Consider the following 19,510-nt stretch of genomic DNA (forward strand, 5'->3'; position numbering starts at 1 on the left):
GGTGGTCAAGCAGCTTACTGTGCATTCCCCAGAAGGCTAACTAGTTGGGTGTCAAACAAACTCTCATCCAGTTAAATCTAATTCAACTAAACATAAGAACACAAGAAATGGGAGCAAGAATAGGCCATGCGGCCCCTCACGCCTGCTCCGCCATTCAATAAGATCACGACTGACCTTCTACCTCAATTTCCACTTTCCCGCCCGATCCCACGGATCGCCGTTAATGAACGGCCAGATTATGCGAACGTTGAATTATCCTGGGTTATAATTCAACGCTGCTCCTCACCAATATTTATCCCCCAACCAACATCACTAGGACAGATCATCTGGTCATTGTCTCATTGCTGTTTGTGGGATCTTGCTGTGCGCAAAATCGGCTGCCGCGTTTCCCTACGTTACAACAGCGACTACGCTTCCAAAAACTATCCCAGTGGCTGCGAAGCGCTTTGAGACGTCCCGAGGGTGTGAAAGGCGCTACAGAAATGCAAGCTCTTGCTTTCACGGACACACGGGGACGCCGCATGGGACAAACACTCACGTATTTCTCCAGGTAAAGAGTAGGATTGTCCATCAACGCTTTCACCATCCGCATCAGGTAGATCAGGAGGGCCAGGTTATTCTGCACCACGTTCACTCGCACCTGAAACGCATCGAGGAAAATATTAAGACTGCCCCCCGCTTAAATAGGCGCCAATCGGCAGCAGTCTCCACTGCTGTTACTATCAGTCACTGGATGGGCCAGTGGGCTTTCGACTCTGATCTTTATTTTTGCTGAATTTCCAAAGTCATTGCATACGTTCGAAGTTTTAAACGTTTTACTTGCTATTTTTCCTCTAGGTGGTCTCACTGTCCATTTTAGAGGGAGGAGCACTATGAAGAAGGGCTCAGAGTGTTCACAATTCTGAGGGGTTTGATGGGTCTTCCTGTTGAGTTATGTACAGCATTATATTGGGGCTTTTATATGCTTCATTGTACCTTTGTTGTTCTTGGATTGTTCTGCTTTGGGAACAGAAAGTCAAGGGGAGATTTACATAGGAACAAGGAGGAGGCCATTCGGCCCCTCGAGCCTGTTCCACCATTCTATTAGATCATGGCTGATCTGTATCTTAACTCCACTTGCCCGCCTTGGTGCGTAACCCTAAATACCCTTACCTAACAAAAATCTATCAATCTCAGTTCTAAAATTTTTTTAATTGACCCCCGGCCTCAACAGCTTTTTGGGGGAAGAGAGTTCCAGATTTCCACTCCCCTTTGTGTGAAGAAGTGCCTCCTGACATCACCCCTGAACGGCCTGGCTCTAATTTTAAGGTTATGCCCCCTTGTTCTGGACTCCCCCCACCAGAGGAAATAGTTTCTCTCTATCGACTCTATCAAATCCTTTCGAAGTTCAAAAGGATGAAGGGTTTTGATAGAGTAAATAGGGAGAAACTGTTTCCACTGGAAGGAGGGTCGGTAACCAGAGGACACAGATTTAAGATAATTGGCAAAAGAACCAGAAGGGAGATGAGGAGAATTGTTTTTTTTAAAAAAAACACAGCCAGTTGTTATGATCTGGAATACAGTGCCTGAAAGGGCCGTGGAAGCAGATTCAATAGTAACTTTCAAAAGGGAATTAGATAAATACTTGAAAAGGAAAAAATTTGTAAAAAAAGAGCAAGGGGGTAGTGGGACTAATTGGATAGCTCTTCCAAAGAGCCGGCACAGGCGCGATGGGCCGAACGGCCTCCTTCTGTGCTGCAAGATTCTATTAGTGCAGCTGGTCGGTGAGTCGAGTTTGGACGATTAGCCGCGGTTGGAAACGGAGCAGAGTTCTGGTCTGCAGTGCAGCGTGAATACAATAGTGCAGTTTTGGGGGGCGGGGGGGGGGGGGGGGGGGGGGTGGGAGGCTGATACTGTTATATTAGCTGATAAAATGGTGCCTAGACAGAGAGAGCATTGGAATGAGTCTCACCCCCTCCGATATGAAGGTGCTGAACCTGGGCAGCATTTGGTACAAGCCTGGGTCTGTGGCTATGCTCTGCAACGCCTCCTGTGGGAGATAAGTGAGGAAAGCGGTCAATCTCGAGATAACGGCAAACCGGACGGAATTCTTTTTAGAAAGAAAAATAAAAGATACTGCGTTTTAAAAAAAAGTGACGGTCTTACTGCTCTCTTGGCCTCACAGGATCCGACACAGGCCTCTGTTATCTCCTTATAATACAGCTGCTGCTCCACCGAGAGCTCGTGCGTGGTCCTGGGTTTCAGTTTCTTTATGCCACCGTCCAGCAGAGACTTCTTCTTGTCTTTGCCTGGAGGTACGGAGAGAGAGAGAGAGAGAAAAAAAAATTACTACACAGAGCAAACACATCGCACGCCAAACCCCTCCGCGCGAGGGAGGGCGAGCTGCAACATTTAATTAGCTGAGAGCGGGGGTTATTCAGGGGTTTATCATCAGTTACGTAGCCTCCTACGATTAGTCCGTGTGTTTGGTCCAGACACTTTGATCCACTTTCACATGGACGGAACTAATACACTGAGATTAGTGACGCCACTAGAAGTAGGGCTCCAAACTAAATCGGATGGCCCACATGCCTCAGGAGGCTGTAAACACCATCGCTAAACTTCGATCCCTGCCTCCGGGAGGCCACAAGTGCTGATGTCAACGTCAGGCGACAGTGCCAATTGCTGCCCTGAGCCCCAAATAATGGGCACAGTCCCCTGCCACGTGTCGAATTGCGCTCCAGGGCTTTCGACCAACCCAATCAGCTGTGGCTCAGTGGGTCACGCACTCTCGCTCCCGCCTCCGAGTCAGAAGGTGGTGGGCTCAAGCCCCCACTCCACAGACTTGAGCACAAAACCCAGGCTGACGCTCCCAGTGCCAGTACTGAGGGAGTGCTGCACTGTCGGAGGTGCCGTCTTCCCGTTGAGACGTTAAACCGAGGCCCCAGCTGTCCTCTCAGGTAAAAGAGCCCACGGTTACTATTTCGAAGAAGAGCAGGGGAGTTCTCCCCAGTGTCCTGGGGCCAATGTTCCTCCCTCAACCAACATCCTAAGAAAAGATTATCTGGTCACTTATCTCGTCGTTGTTTGTGGGATCTTGCTGTGTGCATATTTGCTGCCGCGTTTCCTACATTATAACAGTGACTACACTTCAAAAAAAAAGTACTTCATTGGTTGTAAAGCGCTTTGGGATGTCCTGAGACCGTGAAAGGCGCTATAGAAACGGAAGTTCGTTGTTCCTTTTAAGCTGTTGGCACCGATATCCGAACCTTTCCCCTGCGGGGCAAAATGTGGAGAAACAGTAACCAGTTCTCACCGTGCAGGCACTCTCACTACAGACGGGTGACAGGAGTCACCGCCAGGGAAACAACACCCCGGGGGTGGAGGGATGGCGACGTTACTGGACTAGTAACCCAGAGAAATAACAGAAAATGCTGCAAACACTCAGCAGCTGCCGAGAGAGAAACAGAGTTAACTCGGGGGTGTGGGGGTGGGGGGAATGCAATTTTAACCTAACCCGCCCGTCGAGAAACTGACAGGAATCGGGTGCGATGCTGGTTTTACACCCTGCCCCGATTTTACTCTCCATTGAAGACGACAGAGGGGAACTGGCACAGACACGATGGGCCGAACGGCCTCCTTCTGTGCCGTAAATTACTACGATTCCACGATTGGGCGGGGTGCAAAAACCGGAGTTCCATCTGATCCCGTGGGATTCCCGCACGTCGAGGTAAGTTAAAATCACCCCAATGTTTCAGGCCGATGACCTTTCATCAGAGCTGAAAGATACCAGGGAAAAGTCAGTGATGGAGGGAGAGCGGGTGGGGGGATACAAAGAACAAAAGCAGAAGGTCTATGATAGAGTGGAGGGCAGGAGTGACTCATTGATGATGGGGCAAGGCAAAAGGAAGTGATAATGGAACAAGTATAGGAAGAAAAGATGGGCGTAGAGGAGGTGTAAATGGTTACAAAATGTCCAAGAGAAAATGGGAGCAGTGGTTAAGATCTTAATTTGTTAAACTCCAGAAAACAGGAGTTCAAATCCCACCCTGGGCAGTTTGCGAATTTGAATTCAGCTTTTAAAAATCTGGAAATAAAGGGCTGGTCTCAGTAAAAGTGACCACGAAGCTGCTGGATTGTCGTATAAACCCAACTGGTTCACTAACGTCCCTTTAGGGAAGGAAACCTGCCGTCCTTAACCCGGTCTGGCCTGTGCGTGTGACTCCAGTCCCACAACCAACATGACTGACTCTTAAGCACCCTCTGAAAGTGGCCTCGCAAACCGCTGAGTTACCGTCTCAGGGCAACTTGGGATGGGCAATAAATGCCGGCCTTACCAGCGACTCCCGAGAATGGATTTTTAAAAAAATAATTCTCAACTGGCCTGAATGCACTAGTCTTTGTTTTTGGGTCCTTGAAAAAGCAACGAAGGCAAAGGAGGGAAAAAAGTCACTCCTTCTCTAAGATTAATTTCATTTGGTTAAAGCTCATAACTTAAGATTTTTCAAAAAGTTAATTTTCGGAGAGTTAAATTCACCATGCAAGAGTTTAAACAAAGTCTGTTCTCTATTCCCCAGGTCAGTTCTTAAGAATTTTGTGCACCGTATGCATGTAGAGACATTTATCCCCCTTTCAGCTTGAAACACAGGCACGATTCCCTCACCTTTGCCATCAGCAGCTGCGGTTCCTTGACCTTTGCCCTTTCCTTGACCCTCTTCTTCCTGTCCCGGTTTGATGACCTTTAGAGGCTCTGTAGACTCGACCTTCTGCTGCTCTTTAGGGGCTGAGGTGGGAGAAGGGGAAAAAAAAACACAATGCCGTTAGCGACTCGTATTCCGAAGATCAGGAATTTAATTAACGAGGAAAAAGCTACGGGAATTGGGCTGGTTTGAGCGCATTAGAGAGATGTAAATAGTGGAGGAGCCATTGCACACTGGTTTAATGGATCAAAAAACAATTCGGGGACTAGCAGAAACACGTGCTAGTTGTTGTGCTACAGTTTTACAGAGCTCTGGTTAGACCCCATCTGGAGACACTGCATTCAGTTCTGGGCACCGCACCTCAGGAAGGATATATTAGCCTTGGAGGGGGTGCAGTGCAGATTCACCAGAATGATACCGGGGCTAAAAGGGTTAAATTACGAGGACAGGTTGTACAGACTAGGCTTGTATTCCCTCGAGTGTAGAAGATTAAGGGGTGATACAATTGAGGAGTTCGAGGTAATTAAAGGATTTGATAGGGTGGATAGAGAGAAACTATTTCCTCTGGTGGGGGGAGTCCAGGACAAGGGGCATGACCTTAAAATTAGAGCCAGGCCGTTTAGGGGTGATGTCAGGAAGCACTTCTTCACACAGAGGGGAGTGGAAATCTGGAACTCTCTTCCCCCCACAAAAAAAACTGTTGAGGCTGGGCTCAATTGAAAATTTCAAAACTGAGATTGATAGATCTTTGTTAGGTAAGGGTATTAAGGGATATTGAAGCAAGGCAGGTAAATGGGAATTAAGATACAGATCAGCCATGAATGGCGGAACAGGCTTGAGGGGCTGAATGGCCTCCTCCTGCTCCTACACAGCCAAGCTGCTCAAGTTTCACAAAGAGAAGAGCTTTCCCTGCAGCCCGGCCAACTCAGTTGTGCTGGCGGTTATACATTTCTTATTCACAGGTGACAATGGGACCCGTTTGAAGGGATGAATTCAGAGCATCACGCAGCATTAATGCACGTTGGTTTTAAGCGCAGTCTAACCAACAGCATGTTAATATCAGTCACGCTCGACAAACCCGGCGACAATGAAACACCTTGACCGAAGACGGTGCCAAATTACAAATACACGTATTTCTCGCACGCACGCAACAGCCAATTATAACATCCTGAAGCCTTACCTGGGGGTGGGTTCTCTGGAATAGCAGGCTGCACTCCCTCAATACTGAGCCAATGGGCTGGAAAGTAAACAGAAGTTGGTCACATTTGGTTAGATTCTCTACATCTCTTCTCTCTGGAGGAGTCTGCTGAGATGGGGTGGGGGGGGGGGTCAGACTTGGGAGGCTCAACCTCCTACCCGACCACTGCGGAATAACTCAACGGAAAACGCACGTTGATTTTGCCACCGAGAATCGTCAGACACTCTACGCAAGTGCTCACTGTGAAAGATGTAAACTCAGGAGAAAGTGGAACTATAAAGGCACATGACAAAGTTTGAACACGGAAGTATTAGCAAAAAGAGGCACAGTGCATTCGAGCACCAATGAATTGTGCTGTGCAGTGACAGGGTTGTACCTTTGAGGTGCCATGGGAGTGGAATCCAGGGTCGGGAATGCCAGAGGGGAAGAGTGCGTCATAACAAAGATCACAATTAATCAAAGAGCCTTATTATCTCTCACTCTCCTCCTCGCGAAGGCACCGATTGGTGCCATAGCATTCTACCCATGTGCCCATCGTCCGTGCCTGAGCACAGATAGGGTGCTGGCGAACTATTCAACCATAGCGGGCATCACAGCAGACCCTGACTTTCCCACACTCGATAACACGAAGGGAAAACATTTACAGGGCTATAGGGAAAGAGCTGGGGAATGGGACTAATTGGATAGCTCTGTCAAAGAGCCGGCACAGGCATGATGGGCCGAATGGCCTCCTTCTGTGCTGTACCTGCTATGATACAAGTACATTTTCCAATAGGTGTCACTGGACAGTCATTAGGACGGAGAACCTTGGTGGAATTCTCCCCCTCGACTGGAATATTGTACTGTCGCCCACCTGAATTCAGGTAACTGAAGTCAGCACAACCAGGGATCAAGCCATAAAATCCCAATCATCCCAGCAGCTGTCACCACCAACCCCCCCGCCCCACCCAAGGACCAGTAACAGCATGACAGAGGGTTAGGTGAAGGTCAGCTGCCCGTCCATTCAGCATATAACACGTTATAGAGTCTTTGAAAGTACAAAAAAGTGTCAGCTTGGCTCAGTTTGCCTGCTTTGGAGTCAACAGGTTGTGGATTCGAGCCCCACTCCAGGACATAAGAACATAAGAAATAGGAGCAGGAGTAGGCCAATCGGCCCCTCGAGCCTGCTCCGCCATCCAATAAGATCATGGCTGATCTGATCCTAACCTCAAATCTAAATTCACGTCCAATTTCCTGCCCGCTCCCCGCAACCCCGAATTCCCTTTACTTCTAGAAAAGGGACGCGAGCACAAAATCTAAGCCGACACTCTGCAGTACCGATGGGAGTGCTGCACCATTGGAGGTGTGTTATCTTGTTGAACGAAGACCTCATCAACCCGTTCAGGTGGACGAAAGCCCACCTACCCGCTCAGCAGAACGGAAACCGTCGCCAAGCGAAGTAGAGTGGGCAGTTCTCCCAGTGTCCCAGCCAACATTCTTCCCTCAGCCAGGTGGCTCAGTGGCTAGCACGCTCGCCTCAGACAGAAGGTCGTGGGTTCAAGCCCCACTCCAGAGACTTGAGCACAAAATCTAGGCTGACATTCCCAGTACCAGTACTGAGGGAGCGCTGCACTGTTGGAGGTGCCGTCTTTCAGAGGACATGTTAAACTGAGGCCCCGCCAGCCCTTTCAAGTGGATGTAAACGATCCCACAGCCACTATTTTGAAGAAGAGCAGGGGAGTTCTCCCCGGTGTCCTGGGCCAATATTTATCCCTCAACCAACATCACTAAATCAAATTATCTGGACACGATCACATTGCTGTTTGTGGGATCTTGCTGTGCGCAAACTGGCTGCCGTGTTTCCTACATTGCAGCAGTGACTACACTTCAAAAGTGCTTCATTGGTTGTAAAGCGCATTGGGACATCCTGAGTTCGTGAAAGGCGCTATATAAATGCAAGATCTTTTCCTTAACCAACACCATCAATTGGTCATTTATCTCATTTGAGACCTTGTGCATGGGATCTTGCTGGGTACCAATTGGTTGCCACATTTCCCTACATCTAGCTGCCCTTGTCACCACCGAAACCGCCAACGTACAATGAATTGGAAACAGTTCAGAGCTGTAGACTCAAACCCGATGGGATGGGCACCCAGACGGTTTGAAAGTAGGAGCTGACACGTGTTGAGTTTCTAATAATCTCCCTTTCTACCACCCAGAGGTCCATTTCTTACGCCGTTTCTGGATTCGGCTTATTTTACAAACACCGCGTATTCCCCAGAAGCACCTCGGAGCCGAAGGGGGGCCGACGCATAAAACAGAGCCACTCAAATTCCCATTGCGAACGGAGCCAAGAAGCACGGAGAGCAGAAAAGGTTCCACTTTCCGGTTTTTGTTTACCTTTGAGACAGACGTCCAGCGGCACACGAGGGAGAGGGGTGTTGATGATGTCACTGAGGTCAACCTCCTTCTCCTCGTAGAAGTGAAGCTCCCGGCCACCGCCGCTGGCGTAGCGGAAGGGGATGAACTCCTGGGCGTGGAACCCGTACAGCGGCTGGAAGGAGCAGCGAGACAGTAGCGTTTTATACACCTCTCCCAATACTCTCGCCGCAAAACGAGCCCCCAACCTAATTCAGTAAATACAGTTCCCTCTGCCTCAGTCACCAGCAAAAAAAAAAACTCCGGTACCAGGAACGAGGGACTTAAGTTAGGTGGAGAGGCTGGAGAAGCTGGGATTGTTCTCCTTAGAGCAGAGGAGGTTACGGGGAGATTTAATAGAGGTGTTCAAAATCATGAGGGGTTTTGATAGAGTAATATAAGGAGAAACTGTTTCCACTGGCAGGAAGGTCGGTAGCCAGTGGACACAGATTTAAGGTGATTGGGAAAAGAACCAGAGGGGAGACGAGGAGAATTTTTTTTTTAAAACGCAGAGAGTTGTTATGATCAGGAATGTGCTGCCTGAAAGGGCGGTGGAAGCAGATTCAATAGTAACTTTCAAAAGGGAATTGAATAAATACTTGAAAAAGAAAAAATTGCAGGGCTATGGAAAAAGATCAGGGGGAGTGGGACTAATTGGATAGCTCTTTCAAGGAGCTGGCACAGGCGCGATGGGCAGAATGGCCTCCTTCTAGGCTGTACCATTCAATGAAAACTCAATACAATTAAGCCAAGGTGAACCATCTGACTGAATATTGAACTAGCTCAGTGTTTTTTTTTTGGGGGGGGGGGGGGGTGGGTGGGGGGGGTGAAGGAAGGAAGAAAGGAGAGGGAAATAACACCCCTCCTCACGAAGTGCGAGAGCATCAGTCAGCAGTCTAGATACCCAGGGAGTTCCCAGTGTTGACCAGGCTGCCAGGAGGAAGCCGCAGAGTGTGAGCCAGCAGTTCCCTCCCTCTGGAAATGAAAGAGGTTTCAATTGTATTGCTATATGAATCTGTCAGACTTGAGGTTTGCTATGGTTTCGACAACCAACACCTAAAGAGAGAGATTAACCAGTCCTTTATCTCAATGCTGTCTGCAAAATGGCCATCATGTTTGCCTACATTACAACAGTGACTGCACTTCAAAAGTACTTCATTGGCTGTAAAGCGCTTTGGGGCGTCCTGAGCACTATATAAATACAAGCTCTTTTCTTTACACACCTCTGCACCTTACAACTGTAGTTTGGTTGGTCCTTCTGTTGAGTTATGTACAGCGTTATATTGGGGCTGTTATGTGTTTCATTGTATATTTGTTCTGCTTAGGCCAGAGAAAGAGAAGGGGAGATTTAATAAAGGTGTGCAAAATTATGAGGGGGTTTTGATAGAATGGATAGGGAGAAACGGTTTTCGCTGGCAGGAGGGTCGATAACAAGGGGACACAGATTTAAAATAATTGGCAAAAAATCCAGGGGGGAGATGAGGAGAATTTTTTTTTTTTTTTTAAACGCAGCGAATGGTTTTGATCTGGAATGTGCTGCCTGAAAGCGCGGTGGAAGCAGATTCAATATTAACTTTGAAAAAGGGAATTGGACAAATACTTGAAACGGAAAAATTTGCAGGGCTATAGGGAAAGAGCTGGACTATTTGGATAGCCCTTTCAAAGAGCCGGCACAGACACGATAGGCCGAATGGCCTCCTTCTGTGCTGCACCATTCTACGATTTGGCCAGTGTTCCTTGAGCAATGAAGTCCATTGCAGTGAGTCAGCACCTCAGCTCAAAGATTATTTTCCCCAGATTGAGTGAAAACCCTAAGCAGGAGTAACACTCATCAATTAGCTGACCGCACGGGTTGTATGGCCTGCCTGTTACACTCTCCCTCTCCAGGGTAAAAGATCAACAGTGGGAAGTGACTGTAAAAAGAGGCAGGGTACCTCGACATTTTTCAGCTTCAGGGCACAATCGATATCCACAGTCGTCAGCTTCTTCCTTTTTCCATGGTGCATGTATTTCAAAGCATCCTGTGGGGAAAGAGATGCAGGTTGCAGTAGTTTGCGGTTAAAATCCATCATGCGTTGATTACGAGACTGATTCGGGTTAAGAAGGACCTTCAGCCCATTTCGATCTCATCTTCCCAGAATAACGACCTTACCTCCTTCCCGTTACAGGTTTAATATCCACCTGAACAGAGAGGCAGGGCGGTTTACACATCTCGCCCGAAGGATGACGTCTCTCAGACGATGCAGTGGCCTACCGGAGGGTCAGTCTCAGATTACGAGCCAAACAGCCAGTGAGTGGGCTCGAGCCCATAATGTTGTGACCAGAGGCGGGGAAAGCTATCAATCCAGCCCAGCTGTCCTTTTAAATAACACGTTGGCAAATAACACTCATTAAGGATATCGGAGTCCGTGTAACTGGTGGGAGTGTTCTCCCATCACCCACTGTGCTCGCTGACCTACATTGGCTCCCAGTCTCAATTTTAAATTTCTCATCCTTGTTTTCAAATCCCTCCCTATCTCTGTAACTTCCTCCAGCCCTTCAACTCTCCGAGATCTCTGCGCTCCTCCAATTCTGGCCTCTTGCGCATCCCCGATTTCCATCGCTCCACCATTGGCGGCCGTGCCTTCAGCTGCCTAGGCCCTAAGCTCTGGAACTCCCACACTAAACCTCTCTCCTCGAAACCTACCTCTTTGACCAAGCTTTTGGTCGCCTGTCCTAATATCTCCTTAAGTGACTCGGTGTCAAACTTTTGTCTGATAATTGCTCCTGTGAAGCGCCTTGGGACATTTTACTACGTTAAAGGTGCTATATAAATGCAAGTAATTGTTGTTAATTCAACGCTAGAAGACCTACTTTTTCCCTGGTGCTGTGAATTCACATGATGGCCTTCTGAAATGGCTGATTCAGGTCAGTCCGTGCAACATGACACAACAGCAACAACAACTTGCATTTGTATAGTGTCCTTCCAGGACTGCACGTAAATACAGGAGAGACACACACACACAGAAGACTGCACGTAAATACAGGAGACACACACACACACACACACACACACACACACACATGCAGAAGACTGCACGTAAATACAGGAGACACACACACACACAGAAGACTGCACGTAAATACAGGAGACACACACACACGCAGAAGACTGCACGTAAATACAGGAGACACACACACACGCAGAAGACTGCACGTAAATACAGGAGACACACACACACGCAGAAGACTGCACGTAAATACAGGAGACACACACACACGCAGAAGACTGCACGTAAATACAGGAGACACACACACACACAGAAGACTGCACGTAAATACAGGAGGCACACACACACACAGAAGACTGCACGTAAATACAGGAGACACACACACACGCAGAAGACTGCACGTAAATACAGGAGACACACACACACGCAGAAGACTGCACGTAAATACAGGAGACACACACACACGCAGAAGACTGCACGTAAATACAGGAGACACACACACACGCAGAAGACTGCACGTAAATACAGGAGACACACACACACGCAGAAGACTGCACGTAAATACAGGAGACACACACACGCGCAGAAGACTGCACGTAAATACAGGAGACACACACACACGCAGAAGACTGCACGTAAATACAGGAGACACACACACACGCAGAAGACTGCACGTAAATACAGGAGACACACACACACGCAGAAGACTGCACGTAAATACAGGAGACACACACACACGCAGAAGACTGCACGTAAATACAGGAGACACACACACACGCAGAAGACTGCACGTAAATACAGGAGACACACACACACGCAGAAGACTGCACGTAAATACAGGAGACACACACACGCAGAAGACTGCACGTAAATACAGGAGACACACACACACACAGAAGACTGCACGTAAATACAGGAGACACACACACACAGAAGACTGCACGGAAATACAGGAGAGACACACACACACAGAAGACTGCACGTAAATACAGGAGAGACACACACACACAGAAGACTGCACGGAAATACAGGAGAGACACACACACACAGAAGACTGCACGGAAATACAGGACACACACACACACAGAAGACTGCACGTAAATACAGGAGACACACACACACACACAGAAGACTGCACGTAAATACAGGAGACACACACACACACACAAGACTGCATGTAAATACAGGAGACACACACACACACAGAAGACTGCACGTAAATACAGGACACACACACACACACAGAAGACTGCACGTAAATACAGGAGACACACACACACACACACAAGACTGCATGTAAATACAGGAGACACACACACACACACAAGACTGCATGTAAATACAGGAGACACACACACACACACACACACGACTGCACGTAAATACAGGAGACACACGCACAGAAGACTGCACGTAAATACAGGAGACACACGCACAGAAGACTGCACGTAAATACAGGAGACACACGCACAGAAGACTGCACGTAAATACAGGAGACACACACACACAGAAGACTGCACGTAAATACAGGAGACACTTACACACACACAGAAGACTGCACGTAAATACAGGAGACACACACACACACAGAAGACTGCACGTAAATACAGGAGACACACACACACAGAAGACTGCACGTAAATACAGGAGAGACACACACACACAGAAGACTGCACGGAAATACAGGAGAGACACACACACACAGAAGACTGCACGGAAATACAGGAGAGACACACACACAGAAGACTGCACGTAAATACAGGAGACACACACACACACAGAAGACTGCACGTAAATACAGGACACACACACACACACACACACACAGAAGACTGCACGTAAATACAGGAGACACACACACACACAAGACTGCATGTAAATACAGGAGACACACACACACACACACACACACACACACACACACACACAAGACTGCATGTAAATACAGGAGACACACACACACACACACACGACTGCACGTAAATACAGGAGACACACGCACAGAAGACTGCACGTAAATACAGGAGACACACGCACAGAAGACTGCACGTAAATACAGGAGACACACGCACAGAAGACTGCACGTAAATACAGGAGACACACACACAGAAGACTGCACGTAAATACAGGAGACACACACACAGAAGACTGCACGTAAATACAGGAGACACTTACACACACACAGAAGACTGCACGTAAATACAGGAGACACTTACACACACACAGAAGACTGCACGTAAATACAGGAGACACACACACACAGAAGACTGCACGTAAATACAGGAGACACACACAGAACTGAACATAGATATTAGGAGAGAGGTAATGCACAAAATCTACCAGCATTTGATTTCACAGGCAGCTGATTTTGCACAGTGGATTTCCACGCAATGGGAAGGGGGCTTTGGTCCAAATCGATTTCTGGGCTCTTGGACGAGCTGTGCGTTTACTTGCAGCTGTTAAACAGGACGGCCGTTTCCGTGTGGTTTACCTGAGCCAGCTCCTTGATCCTGTAGCTGACCTCCTCGGTCAAGCTTTGACACGTTTCTTCGGAAAGCTGGGAGATTCCTATGGATTCAGCAATCACTTTCATGGACTCCGTGGGGAGCAGTGTGTTGCTGATCTTCAGCTTCTTCTCCTCAGCCATGCTAACCTCCCATCATACTCTACAAAAAAATAAAGAGGGGAAAGAAACACAAGAGTTTACAAACGACCACCCCGCTCATCCAAACTGCTCAGTAGACAGCTGGAAGATCCTACTTTAGGTTTCCTTTGGTGATCCACAAGTTAACAAAACCTAATTACGAGCAACACAAAATAAAACACTAGCTCCTCAGTGCCAGAGGCAGGCAACTGAAACAAGGTGGCAAGTTCATAGAATGATACAGCACAGAAAGATGCCATTCGGCCCATCGTGCCTGTGCCGGCTCTTTGAAAGACGTCTCCAATTAGTCCCACTCCCCCTGCCCTTCCCCCGTGGCCCTGTAAATTTTTCCCCTTCAAGTATTTATCCAATTCCCTTTCGAAAGTTACTACTGAATCTGCTTCCATCACCTTTTCAGGCAGTGCATTCCAAAATACGGCACTTCCAACAGTGCAGCGCTCCCCCAGTACTGCACTGGGAGTGTCGGCCTGGATTATGCGTTCAAGTCGCTGGAGTGGGATTTGAACCCACGACCTTGTACCACTGAGCCATGACTGACACAGCCAAGGAAACGGTGGATGCACCATAAGTGGTCCTGATCAGCCACCTTTAATGGCATTATGGTATAAGCAGCCTTAGTGCAATAAATGGAGCATTTTGTTATGACACTATCTTCCTTCCCACCCCATGTCCCACACACCAACCCTTGAACATCTCCGATTTTCAGCATTTCACCATTGGCGGCCGTGCCTTCAGCTGCCTAGGTCCTAAGCTCTGGAATTCCCTCCCTAAGCCGCTCCGTCCTCTCCACCCCTCTCTCCTCCTTTAAAACCTACCTCTTTGACCAAGCTCCTGTCCTAATATCTCTACGTGTAAGTGTAACATGTTTGTCTGATTACGCTCCCGTGAAGCGCCTTGGGACGTCTTTACTACGTTAAAGACGCTGTATAAATACGAGTGGTTGTTGTTGTCGGTCAGGTCTCTGCACACAGGCCATTCTGCAGCCAGGGCACGTGACAGAAGCACAGTTGAACTCAAGCTGGGACATTCTCCGCTTTCACCCGAGCAGATCACCTCCCCTCCAGACACTGTCGGCCTGAGATTGGTGGCCGACTGGTGTCCCAACACTGCACAACAAAGCAAGCACGGTTTCAATTATCGTTGTGCAAGTTTTTAAAAATCTCCCGAGTATTTGGGGGGGGGGGGGGGGGCGGTGGTGAAGGAAGACAAGAGTCTTCAGTAAAAGGTTTAAAAATTAAATTGCCCAATCCCCAATGGCTTACTGGGCAAATGCTCCAGAGTGTGGTAGAGTCATACTGACCAGAACGTATGTGCTGGGTTGGCTGATCGCAATCGGGGCATGAATAGAGGTGTTATAATCGGCCTCAACACCCGACTGAAGCCAATACATTGAACTTACAGCACAGAAACAGGCCATTCGGCTCAGTAGGTCCATGCCGCTGTTCATGGTCCACACGAGCATCTTCCCGCCCCTCTTCATCTCACCCTTTCACCCTCATGTACTGACCTAGCTTCCCCTTAAATACATCCATGCTATCCCCCTCAACCACTCCATGAGGTAGCGAGTTCCACATTCTCACCACTCTCTGGGTAAGGTGGTGGAGGGCTGCTATCACTCATGAATCTGGACCCCAGCAAGAGTCCACACCTTCAGGAGAGGGAGGTGGTCAAGGGGAGGGAGGGAGGGGGTGGGAAGAGGAGCAGTGTTGGTGGGAAGAGGAGCAGTGTTGGAGAGAGGAAATGTGAGAACAACTTCTTTGCTTACCCAAATTAGGAGAGGTCAGAAAAAAAAAATAACTCGCTGTTTTGCCACAACCCAATGACACACCCTACTGGGGGCTTTACGGGGTTCAGAACCCGGTTATGACCCACTACGGTCTTCCAACTTCACCTGAACGATAGTCCTCTCCGTAAGTAGGAACTCTCACCCACACTGAGCAGCCAGCGATTACAGCCTTTTACAAGTGGGGATTCCCAAAACAGCCAAAAAGAAATCTCGACTCCGCACCTTCTGCAGAGTTGGAAGATTGAAGTCGAAGGCATTCAGTGAATGAATGGCAATGGTTGTTAGGCATTGGACCAGATTAGAACCCAAGATCTCTAGATAATGAAAAGGAACTGATCTGGTGCTGAAACACCAGCCATTTCCACTTCGTACACAAGTCACCTTTGTTAAGACACGAGAACAGGTTGCATAAATGTGGCTTGTATTCACGAGTTTAGACGGTTCGGGGGGGGGGGTAATCTAATAGAGGTGTTTAAAATGATCAAGGGGTTTGATAGGGTCGATGTCAGCCGTGGCTCAGTTGGTAGCATTCTCTCGTCTCCGAGTCAGGAGGTCGTGGGTTCAACAGCCACTCCAGAGACTTGAGCACATATTCCAGGCTGACGCACCTGGTGCCAGTACGGAGAGAGTGCTGCACCACCAGTGTCTTTCGGACGAGACGTTAAACCGAGGGCCCGTCTGTCCTCTCAGGTGGACGTAAAAGATCCCATGACACTATCCGAAGAAGAAAGTTCTCCCTGGTATTTTGGCCAATATTTATCAACCAACATCACTAAAAAACAGATTATCTGGTCATTTATCTCATTGCTGTTTGTGGGATCTTGCTGTGCGTAAATTGGTTGCCGTGTTTCCTACATTTTAACAGTAACTACACTTCGGAAATATTTAATTGGCTGTAAAGCACTTTGGGATGTCCGGAGGTTGTGAAAGGTGCTATATAAATGCAAATCCTTTCTTTCACCAAGGAGGTAACAGCGCTGAGAACGGCCGTTCCAAACCTCCAGACCACAAAATCCAAACACGACAAACAAGTGAGTATGAAACACACCCAAATCCGACTGAGATGCCTGAGCTCAAAGGTCGCACGTGGACCACAATTTGGGCTCCTCCCCTTCCCCAGTTTAATGACAACTTGCCTTTATACACCTTCCAACGGAGTGAAACACTTCAAGGGGCTTTTCAAAGGTCGAGCAATTGGGCGAGAGAATTCCAAAACATTAGGGCCAAGGCACCTGAAGGCTCTGCCAACGAAGGTGGTGGGCGAGGGAGGAGGAGGGGCGAGGGAGATGGGGCGAGGGAGGAGGAGGAGAATACACAAGAGTGACAGTCAGAGGACCAAAAGGTACAAGCACTGGGAGTTCATTCAAAAGTTAATTGCTTTCTGACTGGAGGTCAAAATTTGACCAAGACCACCCACTTCCACCTCTGTAATATCACCCGTACCTGCCTCAGCTCATCTACTGCTGAAACCCTTATTCATGCTTTCGTTACCTCCAGACTCAACTATTCCAACGCTCTCCTGGCCGGCCTCCCAGTTTCCACCCTCCATAAACTTGAACTCATCCAAAACTCTGCTGCCCCGTATCTTAACTTGCACCAAGTCCCGTTCACCCATCACCCCACTGCGCTCGCTGACCTACACTGGCTCCCGGTCCAGCTACACCTCAATTTTTAAATTCTCATCCGCGTGTTCAAATCCCTCCATGGCCTTGCCCCTCCCTACCTCTGTAACCCCCTCCAGCCCTCCAAGAACTTTGTGTTCCTCCAATTCTAGTCTCTTGTGCATCTCCCCGCCAATGGCGGCCGTGCCTTCAGACGGCTAGGCCTTAAACTCTGGAATTCCCTCCCTAAACCTATCCACCTCTCTCTCTCTGCTCCTTGAAGACATTCCTTAAAACCTACCTCTTTCCCTGTCCTAATGACTCTTTCTTTGACTCGGTTTAAATTTTTGTCTGATTACGCTCCTGTGAAGCATCTCAGGACGTTTTACTATAAAAGGCGCCGTATAAATTCAAGTTGTTGATGCTTGTGAGAAGGTTAATTAAGAGCCTGCAGACACTAAATCACCTACATTTTCCAAAAAAAAAACCTAGAAACGGGCTTTGATAATTACATTTAAAAATTCCGCAATTGCGTAAGTTAATTTTAATTCTTGACCTTCCTCAAGAACAAGATAGAGGCATTAACAGTCTCCCCTTTGTAGTCCAAACTAGCACGATAAGAATCTGCCGCACAATATAGTTTCAGACTAATAAGACTTAGTTAAGCATACTAAAATGAAGGTTCCTGCTACCCACTAACAGTTCTTTTTCCAAACACATATACATTCTGCGAGCCAGTTGCAAACTTGGCTGCTATTTTTCTTCCATGCAATTATTTACCAGAGAGGGAGAAAGATAAAATTTCACACTACAATCTTAGTATTTACAGGAATCAAAGGCTACCCCACTCCAATGACCATCAAGGCTTTGACAGATGTGACATGGGAGACAGACAGACAGACAGTTAGCTCATTTTACAGAATAGTTTTATACCATTTATACAAACACATGAAGCATTTACACCACGAAAGAGGTTATTTACACGCTGATCCTGCAGCGCACTTTTCCCCCTAAGAAACTTGCCTAACACTTTGGAGTTCAAATGAATTTTAAAACTTTTAAGTGTGAAAACAGCTCAGTAAAAACAGGGGCAAAAAAAAAAACAACCTGAAACAGAAGCAGGAAAACTGCTGGAAACACCTCCCCGAGCACCTGTGGAGGGGGTCACTGAGGATGATCAGTCACTGGCCTGTGTCACTGGGACATGATGCCGGTCGGTCTCTGGGGCACAACCCACCTCCCGCGCCAAAATTTGCCCCCAACTCCAAGCAAGTTGCCCAGGTGTCAGGTCACCGTCCCCACCCCCGGGAATCGGGTTAACGGCGCCCGCCTGGACCCAGATCAGGTTAAACTCACTGCACATTCGTCCCGTGGGAGTGGGGGGAAAAGTTGGCCGACTGACCTGATGATGATGATGATGATGAAGCGGGCCTGGGTTCTGCAAGCGGCCGGGCCCCGGGAAGGGGGGGGGGGGGAGGCCTGTCGTCGTCGTCGTCGTCGTCGCTTTACAATCGTTTCACCCTCCCCGACCCCCCCCAGGGGTTGGTCTGCGTCTCTTCGGTGCCGGGGTCCCCCCCCGGGAGAGGGGAAGGTTAAGCAGGGTCTACTCGGATCTCTCACGGGAGCCGGACCCGGCCAAGACGCGCCTCAAATTCGGCAGAATCCGCCATCTTGCGTCCCCTCCCTCGCCGCCCAGGTCCGGCCAGCTGAGTAGAGAGTAAAAGCCGCCCACGAGGACCTTCTTCGCCGCCATCCGCCTCAACCCATTCCAAAAAATAAATAAATTCCGATTTATAAATAACCAGAAACAACCCCCCCCCTCTACCCCCGGCCGCCCTCGGGCCCGCCCGTAAACGGTCAGTTTTTAGACATTTATTTATCAGGCAGGACCTGCGGCTGGAGGCGGCGAGGATCCGACGTCACGTGATCTCCTCCCAGGTGTGGAGCGGGAGCAGCACTGGGCTAGTCTCATTGAGTGGGGCCGATCGTCACTGAAGTCCTCAAGTTGACCCCCGCTTGCATTTTCTGCGGCCTGGAGGAGTCCGTGTTTCATTTGTACACTGGGTGTGCGAGACTGCAGCCCCTGTTCCGTTATTTGGAGGGGCTGCTCCTCGAGTTCTGGCTGCGCTTCAGTCCCACGCTCCTGATCTTTGGCCGCCCGGTGAGGAGGGGGGGGGCGGGCAGGTCGGTGGAC

The 19,510-nt window shown here is 48.6% G+C and overlaps 1 protein-coding gene across 1 annotated transcript in view; it reads right to left on the reverse strand.

The window, feature by feature from the left end:
• taf6 (TAF6 RNA polymerase II, TATA box binding protein (TBP)-associated factor) overlaps positions 1 to 19,012 on the reverse strand; it is a 33,694-nt gene extending 14,682 nt beyond the window's left edge. Inside the window, exons 1-9 of the mRNA XM_067972178.1 lie at positions 18,719 to 19,012; positions 13,756 to 13,930; positions 10,209 to 10,295; positions 8,257 to 8,410; positions 5,860 to 5,916; positions 4,643 to 4,762; positions 2,146 to 2,288; positions 1,952 to 2,029; positions 539 to 640 (exon numbers count right to left, since the gene is read on the reverse strand). Of these exons, the coding sequence (XP_067828279.1) occupies positions 539 to 640; positions 1,952 to 2,029; positions 2,146 to 2,288; positions 4,643 to 4,762; positions 5,860 to 5,916; positions 8,257 to 8,410; positions 10,209 to 10,295; positions 13,756 to 13,911 (897 nt within the window). The 5' untranslated portion in view covers positions 13,912 to 13,930; positions 18,719 to 19,012. The remainder of the gene's footprint in view (positions 1 to 538; positions 641 to 1,951; positions 2,030 to 2,145; positions 2,289 to 4,642; positions 4,763 to 5,859; positions 5,917 to 8,256; positions 8,411 to 10,208; positions 10,296 to 13,755; positions 13,931 to 18,718) is intronic.
• Positions 19,013 to 19,510: the final 498 nt, after the last annotated feature.

This window comes from Heptranchias perlo, chromosome 35 (genome assembly GCF_035084215.1).
Source record: "Heptranchias perlo isolate sHepPer1 chromosome 35, sHepPer1.hap1, whole genome shotgun sequence".
NCBI classification, from domain to species: domain Eukaryota; kingdom Metazoa; phylum Chordata; class Chondrichthyes; order Hexanchiformes; family Hexanchidae; genus Heptranchias; species Heptranchias perlo.